Source organism: Ctenopharyngodon idella, chromosome 6 (assembly GCF_019924925.1).
Source record: "Ctenopharyngodon idella isolate HZGC_01 chromosome 6, HZGC01, whole genome shotgun sequence".
Classification (NCBI taxonomy): domain Eukaryota; kingdom Metazoa; phylum Chordata; class Actinopteri; order Cypriniformes; family Xenocyprididae; genus Ctenopharyngodon; species Ctenopharyngodon idella.
Genome location: NC_067225.1, coordinates 7,387,193 through 7,407,392, shown reverse-complemented (window position 1 = coordinate 7,407,392; position 20,200 = coordinate 7,387,193). Strand labels below are relative to the sequence as shown.

Genomic DNA, 20,200 nt, shown 5'->3' with positions numbered 1-20,200 from the left:
AAGCTACTAAAAACATATTTAAAACAGTTCATGTGACTACAGTGGTTCTACCTTAATATTTTAAAGTGACGAAAATACTTTTTGTGTGCCAAAAAAACAAAATAATGACTTTTCGGAATCTTTTGTTTCGAATCAGTGGTTCAGATTGCATATCAAACTACTAAAGTCAGGCGAACTATTGAAATTTCGAAACACTTATGACAAAGCGTTGTTTACTAAAATCACATGACTTTGCCGCTCCAAACCACTGATTCGAAACAAAAGATTCATAAAGCTTCGAAGCTTCATGAAGCAGTGTTTTGAAATCGACTATCACTAGATATTGTAGAAAAGTTGTTATTTTGTTTTTTTGGCGAACAAAAATTATTCTCGTTGCTTTATAATATTAAGGTTGAACCACTGTAGTCACATGAACTGTTTTAAATATGTCTTTAGTACCTTTCTGGGCATCTGAAAGTGTTAAATATCTTGCTGGCAAATAGAGGCCTCACTGAGACATCAGATTTCATCAAAAACATCTTAATTTGGGTTCTGAAGATGAACGAAGGTCTTACGGGTGTGGAACGACATGAGAGTGAGTAATAAATGGCATTATTTTCATTTTTGGGTGAACTAACCCTTTAACACAGAACCAAATCCTCACCTGCAACACCTATTGTTTTGATGTCTCGCAAACACTGGTGTTTCTATCATTAGTATTGCTCAATGGAAGAAAACACAGTTTTATCATTCAGTGTTGTTTTTTTCCTAGTGGTGAATCAGGTGCTGGGAAGACAGAAAACACCAAGAAAGTCATCCAGTATTTGGCTGTAGTGGCCTCGTCCCACAAAGGCAAGAAAGACACAAGCACTGTAAGTACAGACAGTCTGAAAAACTCTTTCTCTCTTTGATAACCTCTGTCTTCTCCTCAAGCCAGTTCATATGGGTTCAGTTGTCATTTTTATGCTTTGCCCTTGCTTTGACCCTGTTCCTACAGATCAGAGTCTGACATTTTGAATCCTTTCATAATGACTTGAGTAATGATGTGCAAAGGTCATATTGTGAACAAATAAGAACACTTTTTTTTGATATCATATCCCATTCATCACAAGATTATGCTGGCTCTGATTTTGCCTGATACCAAAATATTATTTGCTGTTGAGCCATTTGTATCTCAAGGAAATCAAGACTTCTACAGATGCGAACCAGTGAATGCAACAGAGTTCACACTTATCTAATGACAATGTCCTTAATGAATTTCCTCAAATAGCAACATTCAGGACAACAGTTTGCCTATGTGAGTAAAAAGGATTGTGAAAAATTCTTTCTTGTGTGGGTTTGAGAGTTTGCATGCTTGAGTTTCTCACTGAGAGTGACATTAGACAAGTCTTACATGGAGGGACCATCTAAAGAAAACACCCGTACGGCTACTGTTCAAATGATTGTAGACAAACAATGTGCCAAAGAGCCTGAGTGTTCGCATGATGTTTAAAAAAATGATTATAAAAAAAAAAAGAAAATCAAGATTATGTCGTTAGATCACGTGTGTCCCATTCCCCCATCTGAGATGTGGTTAACTTTTTCTTTGTCAGAGCGAATGCCTGGCATTGAAATAGTCTGTCTGAGCACAGTGTGTGTGCATGCCAATTTATAGCCTTTTGAATTGACGATCTCATATCCTTTCTAGTTTCTCCTTGATCACCTATTAATCTACCACAGGTTCATGTGCATCATCTATCAAGCTCATATGCGTGTGCATTAGGAATATAAAAATTGTAGGTCTGCGTTTAATGTGTACTTACGAGGTACGACACAGGAAACAAAAATATATGCACACATTATAGTTGTTTTTATGAAATTTTATGCGCAACAGCCATGCATATGAGCTTAAAAGGGATGCCCATAATAGTTATGTTCTTGGTTCTTAAAAAAAAGTAGTTTCGTTACTCTTGAATGCACTACTTTGAAAATTACTAAACATTTCTTCTATATACTAGTTCTCTGAAAAGTTCAAGGTTGAAATTAATAGTTTTTTTTCTTCTTTCAGTTAAACTTAAATAAGGTTAATTGCATGTGAGCGAGAGAGAACACCAGAGTATGTGAGTGGATGAATCGACAGCTATTTCCGATCAAATTCCACTCTGGGTTTTCCATTTTCCGCTTGTTGTTTATTCTCCACTCAATGGTGAGAGAAACCCCGCTCAGAGTTTACATTTTTGTTCTACTATATTTTTTTGGTATGTTTTTTCTTTTTTTACATCATGAACGTTGAAGATGATCTATTAGCATGATGATATAAGTCTTCAAACTACTCATCTGGAAGAAGAATAGATTTTTAGTTTAATGTAAAAGGAACACTTAGTCCACAACTTTAAATTTCCCCACACTTTGTCATTCATTTTTACTAAACATTTTCGATTTTTGTCTTTCTGATAAATTTCACAATGTGTTGAATACTTGTTAATATGTAATTGCATTATGAGTTATTAATGTGTTATGTTCACGATGTTTGCAAGGTCAGAATGATCTTGGCCCAAGAGAAAACACTGATGCTCTGACTTTAACGCAGCTCCACTCCGCACCACTCACATACTCTGAACGGCACTCCATGGACCAATGAAACTGTCATCTGTTAGTTAACATGCCTCTCTCTGCCCTGAGACCAATGAGAGAAGCTGTCGAACTTAGCCAAGTGCTTTATTAATGTTTATACAGTCTTCACTCTGTCCTCTTCCTTCCCAACAATCTCTCTGTCAACAGTCTCTCTGTCTCCATCATTCTAAATGTCCCTTCTTCCTCTCCTTCTCTAGTTTACTTGATTTTTCTTTGTCAGTGTCTGAAGCTATCAGCGATCTTCTTTCCTTCTCAGCGGCAAGCTGCCTATGGTAGATATCTTTTTCTAAATATTTTCTTTTTTTCTTTTTTTTTGATGCTCAGTAAGAAAGTAATTGAGAGTCTGTGTCATGGTTGAAACCATTTTCTGCTTCATTTAAGTCTAAAAATGAGAATCTACGGCCGTGTTTACACCTGGTGTTAAAGGGATAGTTCACCCAAAAATGAAAATTCTGTCATCATTTACTCACCCTCAATATCTGCTTGGTTCTTTCAGATATCTTCCTTTGTGTACAGCAGAACAAAAAAATGTATACAGGTTTGGAACAACTTGAGGGGGAGTAAATGATGACAGAATTTTTATTTTTGGGTGAACTATCCCTTTACGGTGCTTTTTTGGCCCTGTTTACACCGGTTTACAGAGGCACGCTACCGACTGACACTAGAGGCTGCGGCCTTTGGCGTCCTTGTTAGAGCACCCGCCTTTCATGCCGGGGATGCTGGTTCAAATCCCACTCGGAGCGGGCAGAGTAGGACCAGTTACACAAGCCACGAAAGACAGCCTACTCTCCGCCTACTGACCTAATGTGTAAACATTATGGGAAGCACACTAGCCAGATGTGATTTAAACTTTGTCAGCTAAAGACCAAAGTTTGGTTTAAAGAGGAAAAATGTACCAAGCACAATGTTCTCTCACCATTCCTGATTTTTAACACGCATTCACAGTATTCACTGTGTTTTGCAGCTGTCAGAGCAGAAACAAAAGCTGATGCTTTCTGTATGTTTTTCCATCATCTCCAGTCGCGCAAGCTTATTTCATCCATTAGATAGAAATATCTAAAAAAAAAAAGCCCATTCATTTACCAGCCCATATACCCTCCCCTTGAAAAAGTAAGGACAGAAGAGGTCGAAAGTGGACAAAAGAGACGGATTAAAACACCAGGTGTAAACAGGAATGTGTCTCCCTCGTCCACATGTGATCCGATCAACCAAAATGCATCTTAATAGGTGTAAAAAGGGCCTTATTATGAGGTTTAATGACACCATTATCTTTGTGAAGCACAGGAGCATTATCTCTCTAAGAACTTGGTGTTTTATCCCACAGAGTAATTTTTATCTTGTTAAGTGAACGCGTAAATATCTATAATTGAGATCATTTCATGAACCAAATTAATATGTCCTCTCTTCCCATGCTTAATATTCCAGACTGACCTCAACCGCTCCTCTTGATATCCTTGTATGAGGTGAACATGCTTGGCAGGCTTGAGATTTGGAAGCTAATAGAATATCACTCTTTTGATCTAAGGGGATTATGCCCATCTAAATTGACATGACCTAATTTTTTTTGCACTGTTGAAGGTACTTGCATCGTAAGTATTGCTTCAGGCCTTTGAAGAAATCATTTGCACCTAAATGTATTAAACTTGTATTAAACACATTTTTTGCCTGCCAAACATTTATAGTTAAATGCTGCATTGTGTACTCTTAAGGAGAGCCTTTTCTTGAGTTCTTTTTTTTTTTTTTATTCCAATCTTCTGGCATGTCCCCTTCTCCTTTTTTCCTCCTTGACTTGTTTTCTATGGAATGGTTCTCATTACGTTCTAATCCTGGTACTGTAGGGTGAGCTGGAAAAGCAACTACTGCAGGCCAATCCAATTCTAGAGGCCTTCGGTAATGCCAAGACCATCAAGAATGACAACTCTTCCCGATTCGTAAGTTTGCAAATGATTTATGATAGCAGATGTAACTAGAATGATCAAGACTGTAACTAAAGTATGGTTTCAAAATCTTTTCTTCACAGGGCAAATTCATCCGCATTAACTTTGATGTGACAGGTTTCATAGTTGGAGCCAACATAGAGACCTGTATCCTTTAAGACATAATATATAGGCCATATACAGATTGCAGATCAATCATACATCCTGAATTATTAAACAATTAAATTATTTCTCAATTTAAACAATTTAATGCTGGAGAGTTTCACCTTAATTTCCAAACTACTTCAGATCTTTTGGAGAAATCTCGCTGTATCAGACAAGCAAAAACAGAAAGAGCCTTCCACATCTTCTACTACATGGTAGCTGGAGCAAAGGACAAATTACGCGGTAGGTGGAGACACGTCAATATGTGAAAACATATTGGCATATGATGACAATTTTTCAGCGTGACTCATTGGATCTTTACCTAATGACTGACAGACTAAGATTTCTAAATGCAGAACTGTTGTGAAATGTTCTTGCATCAATGGCATTCTTTCTGGGATATGTCATGTGATTTTTATTCTCTATTGACAGAGGAGCTTTTGCTCGAAAACTTCAACAAGTACCGTTTCCTCTCAGCTGGCCACGTCCAGATTCCAGGCAACCAGGATGATGAGATGTATGATGAAACAATGGAGGCCATGGACATCATGGGCTTCACTGTTGAAGAAAGAACAGGTATCAAATGCAATGAAATATACACATGGTGTCTTTTCTGCTTATTTTCACCAACATACTGAGCTCAAAATTAAGAGTTTTGGGGTCTTTGAAAAGATAATCAAATCTGAGAAATGCTATTTCTTTTTGTCAGATGTTCTCAAAGTAGTCTCAACTGTGCTGCAGTTGGGTAACATTGAGTTCAAGAAAGAGAGGAACCAGGAACAGGCTACCATGCCGGACAACACAGGTCAGACACAATTGGGAAAATGCCAAATGAAAGACATCTCAGGCTAATACAAAATCAATATTACAGACTGAAATGACCATTGAAATGTGTCTCATTTTCAGCTGCCCAGAAAGTTTGCCATCTCCAAAGCATTAATGTGACGGACTTCACAAGAGCCATTCTGACGCCACGTATTAAAGTGGGTCGTGAGGTTGTGCAAAAGGCCCAAACCAAAGAACAGGTAAAGAGAGAGTTTATAGTTGTTCTGTGATGTTGTGGAAATTGTGTAATGTTGCTCAGATCTGTAATGAAACTGGAAAACTGCACGATTGTCATTATGGAAGGACGTAAAGTGTGTTTTTTCCTTTACAGGCCGATTTTGCCATTGAAGCCTTAGCTAAAGCTATGTATGAACGTTTGTTCCGTTGGATCCTTCTAAGAGTTAATAAGGCACTGGACAAGACAAAACGTCAGGGTGCCTCTTTCCTGGGGATCTTGGACATTGCTGGCTTTGAGATCTTTGAGGTTTGGAAAAATTAAAAGGAAAGAATTAAATTTGGTAAACAACATCTGAGACGTGTTAGAGCAAATGGCATATGCTGTATTTCTCCATAGGACAATTCCTTTGAGCAGCTCTGCATCAACTACACCAACGAGAAGCTTCAGCAGCTGTTCAACCACACCATGTTCATCCTGGAGCAGGAGGAGTACCAGCGTGAAGGCATCGAATGGAACTTCATTGACTTCGGGCTAGATTTGCAACCTTGCATTGAGCTTATTGAAAGGCCGGTAAGTTTTTGTGTGTGTTGATTTGCAGGAACTGAATGATTCTTATTCTCTGCAGTTTTGAATTGAACCACCTGCTTTCAGAAGAACTTTTTAAGGTGACCAATGTCTTTTCATTTAATCAATTTGGCGTAATTGTTGTGACAACCATTCTTTTGGTTGAAGTCTTGCATCATATTCTTTAGGCTGAAGTGATGATGTCTTATTTTTACAGTATATAATGTCACTCACTTTTACTAAAACTCCTCCACAGAACAATCCTCCAGGCATCCTGGCTCTGTTGGATGAAGAGTGTTGGTTTCCAAAGGCAACAGATGTCTCCTTCGTGGAGAAACTTTGCAACACTCATGTTAATCATACTAAGTTTGCTAAACCTAAGCAACTGAAGGACAAGACAGAATTCTCTGTGCTTCACTATGCTGGACGGGTGAGTTCTAAAAGATATATTTATTGATTTACATGTGGACAATATTGTGATCCAGATAATAATAACCCAATTAATGTCCAGCTCAAATTTTGTGGACATTTTTACCTTAATTCTTGGTGAATTCTTCCCTCTGTATTGAATAACATGACCCAAACCTACTTTTTTACTAAATTAGGTGGACTACAATGCCATAGCATGGTTGACCAAGAACATGGATCCTTTAAATGACAATGTTACAGCACTGCTGAATAATTCCTCCAATCCGTTTGTGCAAGATCTGTGGAAGGATGGTCAGTACGAGTAAAACATGCTTCTTATATCTCATAAACTGTCTAAAAACTACACATACAGTTGATCAAAATTGTTGCACACCAGTCAATTGCAGTCACTGTATGATTAATGTACATGTTCTCACCTTTTTTGTTTTGGTTAATCAAAGCAGAATATTGCTGAGATAAGAATAATGGCTGATATCTTCCATATTTTCTGTTTCTCAGCTGACCGTGTGGTTGGATTGGAAACCATTGCCAAGATGTCAGACAGCTCTGCACCTAGTGCCTCTAAGACCAAGAAAGGCATGTTCCGTACTGTGGGTCAGCTTTACAAAGAGTCTCTGGCTAAGCTAATGACCACACTGCACAACACACAGCCAAACTTTGTCCGTTGCATTATCCCCAACCATGAGAAACGGGTAAGTCACTGTTGCATACCATGATAAAATTGGTTGTACCAATGATGTTTGGGCATAGGGTACATTATCAGACTAGCTGTGTTAAAGTTCATGTAAAAGGTATATTTTTCACCTTCAGGCAGGAAAGCTGGATGCCCACTTGGTGCTTGAACAGTTGAGATGTAATGGTGTGCTAGAAGGTATTCGTATCTGCCGCCAAGGATTCCCCAACAGAATTGTCTTCCAAGAGTTCCGGCAGCGGTGGGTAGCTTCATTATTTTAAATGGAGCTTTTCATTTAATGAGACTTACTGACTTTATCTAACTGCATATCAAGTGTAAAAACAGTATATAATACTCTAGAACAGTGCTTTTCAAACCTGTCTTGGGGAACCCCCACCACCTCACATTTTGGATGTCTCCCTCATCCAACACCCCTGATTCCACTCACCAGCTCATTAGTAGAGATTGCAAGACTTGCGCTGCATCTGAAATCGAATACTTTACTCTTATATAGTATGCGGATAGTATATAGTATACTACTAAAAGAGTAGTATGTCCGAATACAAACAGTAGGTGAAAAGTCCCTGGATGACGTACTACTTTCTTACTACTTATGACTTCTTGATTACTTACTATGCCGTGAGGCCACGGGATTTATGAATGGAAGATTTATGAATGGAAGATTTATGAATGGAAGAGAACCGACGCAACTGACGCTGGTACGTCATGACATTAACAACATGGCGGATGTAGGATGTAGTATGTCCATTCATACTACCCAATTTTCATACTATATTTTCATACTATACTTTTTTACGGTGCTTGTTGAAGTAAATTCAAATTCCAATGTAGTACCTACTCAGACAGTACACGATTTTGGACGCACTGAATTGCCTTTAAATTGGGTGTGTCCGATGAAGGAGACATACAAAATGTGTTAGAGAAGCACTGCTCTAGAATCACATTGCAAGATTTACAAAATTCAAAAAGTGAAAAATACAGATTTGCAGTCCAATACAAGTGTGATTGTTGTTTATGTTGTGCCAAATATATTGCATGGTACAGGTAATCGTATGTTATGTAATTCTCTATATTTTACCTTGATGTACAGATATGAGATCTTGGCAGCGAATGCTATTCCAAAGGGCTTCATGGATGGAAAGCAGGCCTGCTGTCTGATGGTAAGATATTATACAATGAAATCTTGTTAAAGAGCATCATACAACAATAATAATGTAAAAGCTTTTTTCTTATACCTGACCCTTTCTGTAGATCAAGCACCTGGACCTGGACCCAAACCTTTACCGTATTGGTCAAAGCAAAATCTTCTTCCGCACAGGAGTCCTGGCCCAGCTTGAAGAGGAGCGTGACCTAAAGATCACAGTCATAATCATTGCCTTCCAGGCACAGGCCAGGGGATTCCTAGCTAGAAAGTGAGTAGAGTTTACAAATCTAGTATTTGTTGTTTTTAACCAAAATATGCTATTTGAGTTATTCTTATTTAAAACCATGTGTAGGGCCTTTGCTAAGAGGCAGCAACAGCTGACAGCGATGAGGGTGATCCAGAGGAACTGTGCTGCTTATCTGAAACTCAGGAACTGGCAGTGGTGGAGACTCTTCACCAAGGTGAGACATTTATTATCGTCTGAATTTCTTGGATGTCTGAATTTCTTGGTCTATTGAATAATGTGACCACAAACATAGTTTATATTTCCTGTCACACAACTGGTTGAACATGGTGCTAACAAGCTAACAATTTGGTTCTAGCAATTCTTTGGGAACACTTGTTGTCTCTGCTACATCTAAACACATTTCTATCAATGCCCACAGGTAAAGCCTCTCCTGCAAGTGACACGCCAAGAGGAGGAGATGAGTCTGAAGGAGGAGGAGCTTCAAAGGGCCAAAGAATCTGCACAAAAATTTGAAACGGAGCTAAAAGACATCACACTGAAACACACGCAGGTATGCAGACATCCTGACAATGTCCTCCTGCATTTAATGTCAATTCATTAAACACTGATTACAAACAATATAATCCCTCCATCTGCAGCTTACGGAAGAAAGGAACCAGCTCCAGGAGAAGTTGCAGGCTGAGACGGAGCTCTATGCAGAGGCGGAGGAAATGAGAGTACGGTTAGCTAGCAAGAAACAAGAACTTGAGGAGATCTTGCATGAGATGGAGGCCAGGTTGGAGGAAGAGGAGGATCGTGGTGCAGCCCTACAACTGGAAAAGAAGAAAATGCATGACCAGATCAGAGTATGTTGTCATTTATTGGTTTTCATTCACAGGCAACCAGTACTTGTTCGAATTCCGTCCTTGGATATCTTTAAACTCTACCATTTAGTCCATGACTCTCTCTTATCTCTCAATGAATGTTCTAAGGATCTTGAGGAACATCTTGAAGAGGAAGAGGATGCTCGTCAGAAGCTGCAACTGGAGAAAGTTACATGTGATGCCAAGATCAAGAAGTTAGAGGATGATATCCTGGTGATGGAGGACCATAACAACAAATTGCATAAGGTTTGATTTCAACAATCTTTTTTGTTTTCTTCTTTCTTAAAGATGGCATATTTTGGTGGTGGTGGCAATTTAGGTGTACTCAAATTTAAGTACTCTGTTTGCAGGAGAGGAAGCTTCTAGAAGAAAGAATAGCCGATTTTAGCTCAAACCTAGCTGAAGAAGAAGAAAAATCAAAAAATCTGACCAAGCTGAAGAATAAGCATGAGTCAATGATCTCAGAACTGGAGGGTTTGTCCCATTATTCACTTTTGTCTGTAAATGAATCACATTAACATCTGATTACTAAATGATTCAGTTATAAGTGATAATGTTTGTTTTTGTAATCTGTAGTGCGCTTGAAAAAAGAGGAGAAAACTCGACAGGAGCTGGAAAAAGCCAAGAGGAAGTTAGAGGGTGAATCAAATGACCTTCAGGAGCAGATTGCTGAACTTCAAGCTCAGATTGCTGATCTGAAAGCCCAGCTTGCTAAGAAAGAGGAGGAGCTTCAGGCTGCACTGGCACGGTATACAGATATTAAGAAATTTTAAATGTCTATTAAGCTAATTTGGGGGTACTCTCATATCATATTTCACAAACCTATAGTAACTTTTGTATTCTCTCTGCATTAACATTAGACTGGAGGATGAAACAGCTCAGAAAAACAATGCACTGAAGAAGATCAGGGAGCTGGAGGGACACATCTCAGATCTTCAGGAGGACCTAGAGTCAGAGCGGGCTGCCCGGAATAAGGCTGAAAAGACCAAGAGAGACTTAGGAGAAGAGCTTGAAGCTCTCAAATCAGAGCTGGAGGACACATTAGACACCACAGCTACTCAGCAAGAGCTCAGGTGCCTGGATATGACGAACTGATGCACTTCATTTTAATCTGAAGTGCATTGTATTGATTTAATATATTATGCATCGAGAGAAGGTTTACTAGACACCATTGACCTGATCGTCAAGATACGTATTTTTTCAGGGCCAAACGTGAGCAGGAGGTGACTCTTTTGAAGAAAGCCATGGAGGAAGAGAGTCGTGTCCACGAGGCTCAGGTGCAAGAGATGAGACAGAAACATACCCAAGCTTTGGAGGAGCTTACAGAGCAGCTGGAGCAGTCCAAGAGGGTAGGCCACCATACAGTATCTTCTGTTGACATGTTTAACTTTCTGAAGAACTCTAAAGTGCTTATGTAAAATATATACAAAATGCTTTTTAGGTGAAGGTAAACCTGGAGAAAGCCAAGCAAGCTCTGGAGAAGGAGACATCAGAACTCCATGTGGAGATCCGTTCTCTTGCTCAGGGCAAACAGGATGTTGAACACAAGAGGAAGAAGGTGGAAGGACAGCTTGCTGACCTGCAGTCTCGTTTCAATGACAGCGAGAGGCAGAAAGCTGAGCTTGGCGATCGGGTCTCTAAAATCACTGTGAGTGATGGTGGAGGATGTATTATTACTCTGTTGGGAGAACCTACAACATGTTTGTTAGATTAAATGTTTTTGATCTTAGAGCAAACACAGTGTGTTTAACATGTCTTTCTTGCCCTGACAGGTGGAACTGGAGAGCGTTACCATCCTTCTTAATGAAGCTGAGGGGAAGAACATAAAGCTTAGCAAGGATGTGGCAAGCTTGAGTTCTCAAGTCCAAGATACACAGGTATGTGCTATGTTATGGAGTGTTTTTTTTATAGCTTCAAACCAGAAGCTTTAAGCTAACACCATAATTTATCAATGTGAAAAGGGTTTGAGTTGTTGGCTTACTTGTATTTTGGATTGACATTTTTTAGGAGTTGCTGGCTGAAGAGACAAGACAAAAGCTCCAGTTCTCTACCAAACTACGACAAATGGAGGATGACCGTAATGCCCTACAGGAGCAGCTGGAGGAGGAAGCAGAAGCTAAGAGGAACGTGGAGAGACAGGTCTCGACATTGAATATTCAGGTAAGGTTAGCGATAAGATAAATAATCTGTGGTCTTGCTCCATTCACACCTCAATATTTACCTTTTGAATACCTTTTGTGTCCACAGCTCTCTGACTTCAAGAAGAAGCTGGAAGAGGTGTCAGGAAACGTAGAACTTTTAGAGGAGGGTAAGAAGCGGCTGCAGAGAGACCTGGAGGCATCCAATACTCAGTTTGAGGAGAAGGCAGCAGCCTATGACAAGCTTGAGAAGACCAAGAACAGACTGCAACAAGAGCTTGAGGACACACTGATGGATTTGGACAACCAGAGACAGCTGGTGTCCAATCTTGAGAAAAAACAGAAGAAGTTTGATCAGGTTTCTGATTATTTCGACTTAATCACTTAGTTCATGTTTTGCCATTAGGTGTGGACATATCTTCACTTCTACCATTTCCTTTCAGATGCTTGCTGAAGAGAAGAGCATCTCTAATAAGTATGCAGATGAGCGGGATCGCGCAGAGGCCGAGGCCAGAGAGAAGGAGACAAAGGCTCTGTCTTTAGCTAGAGCTCTCGAAGAAGCTCAAGAAGGCCGTGAGGAGCTCGAGAGAGCCAATAAAGCCCTTCGTGCTGAAATGGAAGACCTGGTCAGCTCCAAAGATGATGTGGGCAAGAGCGTAAGTTCAAAGTGTAAACTATTAAACAAATCAATAATAAACAAACCTTCTATTAAGGTTAGAGAAATTTCAATCCAAATCATTTTCAAATTTTAGGTTCATGAGCTTGAGAAGTCAAAACGTGGTCTGGAGGCTCAAGTAGAAGAGATGAAGACTCAGTTGGAAGAGCTGGAGGATGAATTACAGGCTGCAGAGGATGCAAAACTTCGTCTAGAGGTCAACATGCAGGCTCTAAAGGCCCAGTTTGAGCGAGATCTCCAGGGAAGAGATGAGCAAGGGGAGGAGAAGAAGAGGCAGTTGGTCAAACAGGTGCAGTACCTCTTCTTCGCTCAGACTGTGACATCCACACCCATGTGTATAAGTGTTTAAACGAACATCTTATCCAACAGGTGCGTGAGCTGGAAACTGAACTTGAAGATGAGCGCAAGCAAAGGACTGCAATAGCTGCTTCCAAGAAGAAACTGGAGGGAGACATAAAGGACCTTGAGGGCCAGATTGAAACATCCAACAAGGGTCGAGACGAGGCGATCAAGCAGCTCCGCAAGCTCCAGGTGAAAACAAAACTATAATTATAAATATAAGGCTTTTTAGTAATTATTTAGGTGTGCTTTACCTTTTACTTTGGTGTGTATAACTTAGGCTCAAATGAAGGACTTCCAAAGAGAGCTTGACGATGCTCGAGCTGCCAGGGAGGACGTTTTATCCAGTGCTAAGGAGAACGAGAGGAAGGCCAAGACTTTGGAGGCTGAACTTCTACAGATGCAAGAGGTGAGGCTTCTGTGAATAACATACTGAACCAATTTGTCCAAAAAGTGGTGTGTATGGAGCTTTTTTATTCAAACGAATGTATTATTTCCAAACTAAGACAATTCTGGGTTATTTGAATAGGCTAACTTTTCCAACCAAGGGCTCACGAAACCCCTATGGGCTCATGATGGAACTGCAGGGGGTTTGATTGTGATAGAAATGCAAATACAGAATTATTATATTTTGAAAATACACTAAAATAAACTGATATAGATATTGTAATTGGTATTTTAAAAATTAAAAATAAGAGAATAAGAAAAATAACAATAGAAATATTAAACAAGAATATTTTGTGAAATGTATTGAATTTATTGAAATGCTTGCATTACTTAAAATCTTAAAAGGTCATTTAAAGTACATAATTAAGTTTCAGGGGTTCAGCTGAAGTGAATCTCACCTTGATTATTGAAGAATTCCGTTAAATTCTTTAAATGTAGGACTTGGCTGCAGCTGAGAGGGCTAAAAAGCAAGCTGAAGCTGAGAGAGATGAACTGGCTGATGAGTTGGCCAGCAACACATCTGGAAAGTGAGTATGACAACATAAAATATAATAGCGATATTCTAATCCTGTGGAATTCATTATGATCCTCTGATATATTGACTTCCGTTGGAGCATGTGGTTCACTGTTACAATTAATGGTGGACATACTCCAGTGTGACTGTTTGTATGGGAACAGAGTGTAGTTCTAGATTTCAGTTATGTGAAATATCTCACTTTTTAGACATACCAGCAGTTTTATACTGAAACATTTTGGCAAAAATGTGCTCTAAGCACATTCTGATTTAAACTAATATGTGGCTTGACTGAACCCGAAAGGTCTGCGCTGGCTGATGAGAAGAGACGGCTAGAAGCAAAGATCCAACAGCTGGAGGAAGAGCTGGAGGAGGAGCAGGGCAATATGGAGATGCTTAATGACAGGCTGAGGAAGAGTGCCCAGCAGGTACATGTGTTATATTATGGAGCCATTATATTATCGGTGGCAGATGTCAAGAAAATTGTGATATTTTTTGACAAACATATAAATCACATATTAAATTAATATTTTAAATTAATAGTATAATGTATAGCCATAAACACACTCATCAATGGAAATGCCATTACGGAGACAGAACTTTGTAATTTGTATGAAATCCATGTCATTTCCTCAGCTGTTTTCTACATCCTTCAGGTTGACCAGCTTACCAACGAGCTCCAGGCCGAACGCACCACATCCCAAAAGAACGAGAGCGCCAGACAGTTGATGGAGAGACAGAATAAAGAGCTGAAAGCTAAACTCCAGGAGATGGAGAACCAAGTTAAATCCAAATTTAAGTCCTCCATTTCTGCTCTTGAGGCCAAAGTGGCACAACTGGAGGAACAGCTTGAGCAGGAGAGCAGGCAAGTAGTTTATTCTCTATCCAAGGGGCGGCGAGAAAAGTTAGAAATTAAAAAGATTTCACAAATTTAGTTTTTGTGATAAAAAAAAAAAATGTATTTATCTGTCCCTCATTTATAAATTGTTTGTACGTGTTTAGCTTGCTCAATGGTTGTGGCATGAGTTTCTATAAATATTTATTTTGAAAAGTGCTATAAAAATTTAATTTAATTTAATTTAAAATGCCTCTCTGATATTGTAATACTGAGTTTTAAAAAAATCAATAATTTTTTACAATGTAAATGTTTTCTAGATAATATTTTAATAATTAATTTTTAATAATAAATTTAACATCAGTACAATGATAAACAGCTTTATAAAAGGCTTTATAATGCGAAACATTTTCAATAATAAGTATTATATTATATTTTATACTTTAACCCTTTATATTAACATAAAATACTCATATACAACCATCAGTAAAATATTTTTTTTTTAAATACTCTTGAAAAATTGGAAAAAATGTAAATACAAAAATTAATACAGCAGATGAAGACATTTATAATGTTACAAAAGATAAATAAATGCTGTTCTTTCGAACTTGCTATTAATCATCAGTTCTGAAAAAAAATGTATCAGTTTCCACAAAAATATTAAGCAGCAAACTGTTTTCAACATTGATAATGATAAGAAATATTTCTTGAGCAGCAAATCAGCATATTAGAATGATTTATGAAGGATCATGTGACACTGAAGACTGGAGTAATGATGCTGAAAATTCAGCTTTGCATCACAGGAATAAATTACATTTTAAAATATTTTACAATAAAAAACATGTAGTGCATGTAGACCTCAGGAAAGCCAACTGAAAAATCATAACTTTAAAAGCTCATGATTATATATAACAGACGTCTGAAGATGTGACGTCATCAGAGATAATATTATTTCATCTTGTTTGGTGCAGTTTGGTTGAAAAATACATTTTTCTTTCTAATGCAGAGATAAGCAGAACACCGCAAAGGCCGTTCGCCAGAAGGACAAAAAACTGAAGGATTTGATAACCCAAGTGGAGGATGAACGAAAACAAGCAGAACAATACAAAGACCAGGTTAGCTGCTATTCTCTTTGCTCTTTTCCTATACTTTTCCCATAAAATTAAGAGATCATACCTACAGTCAGAAGGAAAATTATCTTATAACCGACTATATTGCAACGTAGTGTGCGCTTGGCCTGAAAAGTATTTCTTTTTCACAGGCGGATAAGGCGAATGCTCGCGTCAAACAGCTGAAGAGGCAATTGGAAGAGAGCGAGGAGGAATCCCAGCGAATCACTGCGGCCCGCAGGAAGCTTCAGAGAGAGCTGGATGAGGCCACAGAGGCCAATGATGCCATGAGCCGTGAGGTCACTACCCTCAAGAGCAAACTCAGGTACACAGAGCACTCCAAAGACATGGTGTCTAATGCCAAAGTGGTTAAGCACAACAGAAAGTAGTGAAATCTTTGGGTAATGAATACACTTTTAGACAAAGCTTTGAGCAAGTTCTCAGCACTTATTAGCACAGCCCAAATCCTTTCTTTTTATAATCTGCAAACCGAAGATTGTCTATCTCTGTTGCAGAGGCAATCCTGAACCCACACAGTGACTATGCAGGTACCTCTGTGCTCAAAAGTTGACACAGAAGATGTAGCTACTCTTAACTCTTCCTTTTACTTGTCACAAATATATTTCTTGCCTGCAAGAGCGAAATATGGTTTATTACATATCTTTTAACATTTTGCAGAGTGCACACATAAGACTGTAATAAGGTATGATAAGTAGTAAGGTTAGTTCACTGAAAAATTTCAATTCTGTCATCATTTACATAAAAATTCCAAACCCATAAAATTTTCATTCATCTTCAAAACACAAATGAAGATATTTTTAATAAAACTCAAGAGATTTCTGTCCCTCCATTGAAGCTCAGCTGTACTAGATTGAAGCACAAAACAAACCTCATTGATTCTTGCAGAAGCTTAAAGTCACCATGAAATCAAAATTGACTATTCTTTTTTTTTTTTTTTTTTTTTTAATGGAATTAATTTTTTTTTTTTTTTTTATGGAATTAATGGAATTTTGTTTGTTTTTTTAAAGAATGTGCCCATATAATCTTTAATCAAAATATCTTCCCCTCCCTCTTGTAATGACATCTCTTTTTTCTCTGGCGATGTGTTTACTGGCGCGAGGGTAGGGCACACTGTCACTCACATGAGATCGACCAATGGCAAACCACAACCATCCAATCAATTCCTGATGGATTAAAATTGAATTCCGCCCTACTTTTTTTCTTGTTCACGAATCTGTTTCACTCAGATATGTCACAATAGGGAAGAAAAGACTATTGTGACTTCTGTTTCATTCCAACAATAAACAAACTTGTGTGACATGCGAAAACAAAACTTTTGTTTGGTTTTCACACATCAAGCAAGCACGTTTGAGCATTGATATTTATATTTGAATAAATTAAATCTGTTCATTATATGAAGTAATCGTCTCTGGATTAAACCACTCAATTCATATGGATTACGTACATGACAGAAACACTTTATTGACCAATCAGCATCCATGACCAGAACTATCCATTTTATAATTATAAACATACTATGTATTAGGAATTAAAGGGTTAGTTCACCCAAAAATGAAAATTCTGTCATTAATTACTCACGCTTATGTGGTTCCACACCCGTAAGACCTTCGTTCATCTTCGTAACACAGATGAAGATATTTTTGATAAAATCCAATGGCTCAGTGAGGCCTCCATTGACAGCAAGTTAATTTACACTTTCAAACGCCCAGAAAGGTACTAAAGACATATTTAAAACAGTTCATGTGACTACAGTGGTTTAACCTTAATGTTATGAAGCGATGAGAATACTTTTTGTGCGCGAAAAAAACAAAATAAGGACTTTATTCAACAATATCTAGTGATGGGCGATTTCAAAACACTGCTTCATGAAGCTTTGCAAATCTTTTGTTTCGAATCAGTGGTTCGAAATGTGTTTCGAACTGCCAAAGCCACGTGAACACACAAAAAGTATTCTCGTCGCTTCATAACATTAAGGTTGAGCCGCTGTAGTCACATAAACTGTTTTAAATATGTTTTTAGTACCTCTCTGGGCGTTTGAAAGTGTAAATTAACTTGCTGTCAATGCAGGCCTCACTGAGCCATCGGATTTTATCAAAAAATATCTTCGTGTTGCGAAGATGAATGAAGGTCTTACGGGTGTGGAACGACATGAGGGTGAGTAATTAATGACAGAATTTTCATTTTTGGATGAACTAACCCTTTAATTGTTTGTCAATGCTTCCATTATTAATGGTCTCTCTTCTAAATCCTAATTTAATGCACTTGACAGACAGCTCATTCTTGCACAATCTTCACTTTAATATTTATCAAAGTAGCATATTGGACCATATTTCCCTCTTCCCTCTGAAAGCATGGTTCAGTTTTCTGAACCAACCTCATTTAGCCTGTTTACAGGTTTACTAATGAGGTTTTAACGCTGCCTTTAACCTCTAACAAACCTTAACTAATGTCTGATACACTGTACCACTTTCCACGGTAAAGGATGCTTGTGGCTGTATTCTGGCGACTTGTCTGTACATTAGGATGCTGGTGTAGAAGTCACTTGTCGCTGTGTTTCAGATGCATATTGCATTGTGTATCAGATGCAAGTGCAGCTGCGAGTATTCTATATCAATCATCAATGAAACAAAGTCAGACACTTACTGTAGTAAAGTTAGACATGTTACTGTATTTTTCTCACATATGAACTGTTACTGAAGTTCTTAACATATTTTAAATCAAGGCCTCTGTGATTAATATATTTTGTGTAGTATTCTTTTAATGCTGTATTTCAGGATTTTCAAATAGTGAGAAATATACTCAAATTTTATTACAAAATCTTGAAATATATAGGTGGGTTGCACTAGGGTTGCATGATTAATCGCAATAAAACTGAAATCACAATATGTCTTAAGCCTGGGACGCACCAAGCCTACATCAAAGAAATAGCGGTGATGAAAGCTGACTGTGTTGTCGCATTGTGTCAGTTGCGTCTCAGCCAAAAAGCTGGGCTTGAACGCACCAAAAGGCCTAAAGGCGGCAATCTAGCATGTGCATTCTGCACCTGCGTGTAAGTAAATATCTGTCTATAGCAGCAGGTATCAATAGTCTATTTTCATCATTCAAAAAAGGAAACCGAAACTAGGACTGCAGATATACAAACCGTAAACAAAGCAGCGCTTGCTTACCATTTTGAATATCAATCATGTTGATCACTTTCTTCATTCCAGTCGGCTCATGTTATTATGAAATTATTTGTGCATTCAGGTAAGATGACGTACAATTATAACAGCCGTCTGTCTGTGCCGTCTTGACTTCTTTGCTCACTTTCATCATTTTCACTTTTATTCTCGTGCACTGACTCGTTCGCTAAGCTGAACAGCCAATCAGAGTTCTCTCTCACCAACGGCACATGCTGAATCGGCCCAAAAAACCCTGACCCTGTGTTGCCAAGTCCGCGGTTTTCCCACGGAATTGGGCTACTTTAAAGCCTGGGACACACCAAGCCGACAATCAGCCGTCGGGCAACATCGGACCATTTTTAAGCGTCGGCCAACTAAGTTTTCCTGGTGTGTTCTGCACTGTTGGCTCTAGTTGGACGCCGACGGGTTTTTCTGGGCCGATTCAACAAGTAGAATCGGCGTCGGGTGAGAGAGAGAACTCTGATTGGCTGTTCAGTTTAGTGAATGAGTCGAAGCGCATAATAATAGCACAACAGTGAGCAAACAAGTCAAGGCGGTACAGACAGAAGGCTGTTCAAATTTTACGTCATGTGTCTGAGTGTTCCTGGGCGAATGCGAGGCGACTACACAGTCGGCTTTTAATTAGTGCTAGTTCTTTGGCGTCGGTTTGGTGTGTCCCTACCCTAACACTGTTGCCGCAGGTTGTTTTTCATGTCCCTCCCCCGGAATGCTATTTTTACCAGGGGACCCCTCCTGAAACGCAATTGGGCTAGTTTTGAGTAGCAATTGGGCTACCTGCCGTCAGCAACCCTGACGGCATCCGACTACAACCAAGCCAACGGTGTACCGACTACAGCCACCAAAAAAACTAAGCCAACTGACGCTCAAAAACGGCCTGACATTGCCCGGGGGCCAACCGTCGGCTTGGTGCTTTAGTGCTATTATCAAATTCAGAGCGGCTGGGTTTGCAGTAAATGCTGCTCCACATGATTTGATTTTTTCCCAAAATCGTGCAGCCCTAGGTAACAGTCATCTCATAGAGAGAAGGTCCCTGGTTTGAGTCCCAGCTGAGCCCAGAAGCCTTTCCATGTGGTTAGCATGTACTCCTTATGTTGGCACTTTAGGGTGCTCCAGTTTGGATAGATGGGTGGATTCAAATATATAGAAAACGTATATTTTAAGCTGTTGTAAGCAGTTGGGGTCACACTTCAGGATAGTTCACTGGAAGTTCTGCCAAAAAAAAACAAAAAAAAAAAGTTTAATCACATTGACTTGTAAACAGTTTGGGATTATGAAATGGGTCTCTTGGTTCAAAATGGTTTGAGACTTAACGTGCTAACACA

General features: G+C 38.9%; 1 protein-coding gene across 3 annotated transcripts in view; it reads left to right on the top strand.

The window, feature by feature from the left end:
• Positions 1 to 20,200, top strand: part of myh11a (myosin, heavy chain 11a, smooth muscle) — a 39,265-nt gene that overhangs the window by 18,058 nt on the left and 1,007 nt on the right. Inside the window, exons 5-42 of one of the 3 annotated variants that reach the window (XM_051897160.1) lie at positions 752 to 851; positions 1,250 to 1,276; positions 4,431 to 4,523; positions 4,613 to 4,676; positions 4,818 to 4,916; positions 5,106 to 5,249; positions 5,383 to 5,478; positions 5,580 to 5,698; positions 5,830 to 5,982; positions 6,073 to 6,246; positions 6,497 to 6,670; positions 6,846 to 6,960; positions 7,168 to 7,361; positions 7,480 to 7,601; positions 8,454 to 8,523; positions 8,615 to 8,775; positions 8,860 to 8,968; positions 9,173 to 9,304; positions 9,393 to 9,599; positions 9,726 to 9,863; positions 9,968 to 10,091; positions 10,194 to 10,365; positions 10,478 to 10,690; positions 10,822 to 10,966; positions 11,059 to 11,265; positions 11,390 to 11,494; positions 11,625 to 11,777; positions 11,865 to 12,113; positions 12,199 to 12,411; positions 12,508 to 12,720; positions 12,801 to 12,962; positions 13,051 to 13,179; positions 13,656 to 13,744; positions 14,036 to 14,159; positions 14,388 to 14,596; positions 15,573 to 15,681; positions 15,828 to 16,000; positions 16,191 to 16,223. In XM_051897160.1, coding sequence (XP_051753120.1) covers positions 752 to 851; positions 1,250 to 1,276; positions 4,431 to 4,523; positions 4,613 to 4,676; positions 4,818 to 4,916; positions 5,106 to 5,249; positions 5,383 to 5,478; positions 5,580 to 5,698; positions 5,830 to 5,982; positions 6,073 to 6,246; positions 6,497 to 6,670; positions 6,846 to 6,960; positions 7,168 to 7,361; positions 7,480 to 7,601; positions 8,454 to 8,523; positions 8,615 to 8,775; positions 8,860 to 8,968; positions 9,173 to 9,304; positions 9,393 to 9,599; positions 9,726 to 9,863; positions 9,968 to 10,091; positions 10,194 to 10,365; positions 10,478 to 10,690; positions 10,822 to 10,966; positions 11,059 to 11,265; positions 11,390 to 11,494; positions 11,625 to 11,777; positions 11,865 to 12,113; positions 12,199 to 12,411; positions 12,508 to 12,720; positions 12,801 to 12,962; positions 13,051 to 13,179; positions 13,656 to 13,744; positions 14,036 to 14,159; positions 14,388 to 14,596; positions 15,573 to 15,681; positions 15,828 to 16,000; positions 16,191 to 16,215 — 5,305 coding nt within the window. In that variant the 3' untranslated portion in view covers positions 16,216 to 16,223. The remainder of the gene's footprint in view (positions 1 to 751; positions 852 to 1,249; positions 1,277 to 4,430; positions 4,524 to 4,612; positions 4,677 to 4,817; positions 4,917 to 5,105; positions 5,250 to 5,382; positions 5,479 to 5,579; positions 5,699 to 5,829; positions 5,983 to 6,072; positions 6,247 to 6,496; positions 6,671 to 6,845; positions 6,961 to 7,167; positions 7,362 to 7,479; positions 7,602 to 8,453; positions 8,524 to 8,614; positions 8,776 to 8,859; positions 8,969 to 9,172; positions 9,305 to 9,392; positions 9,600 to 9,725; positions 9,864 to 9,967; positions 10,092 to 10,193; positions 10,366 to 10,477; positions 10,691 to 10,821; positions 10,967 to 11,058; positions 11,266 to 11,389; positions 11,495 to 11,624; positions 11,778 to 11,864; positions 12,114 to 12,198; positions 12,412 to 12,507; positions 12,721 to 12,800; positions 12,963 to 13,050; positions 13,180 to 13,655; positions 13,745 to 14,035; positions 14,160 to 14,387; positions 14,597 to 15,572; positions 15,682 to 15,827; positions 16,001 to 16,190; positions 16,224 to 20,200) is intronic. The other 2 variants (XM_051897158.1, XM_051897159.1) reach the window with 2 other exon arrangements.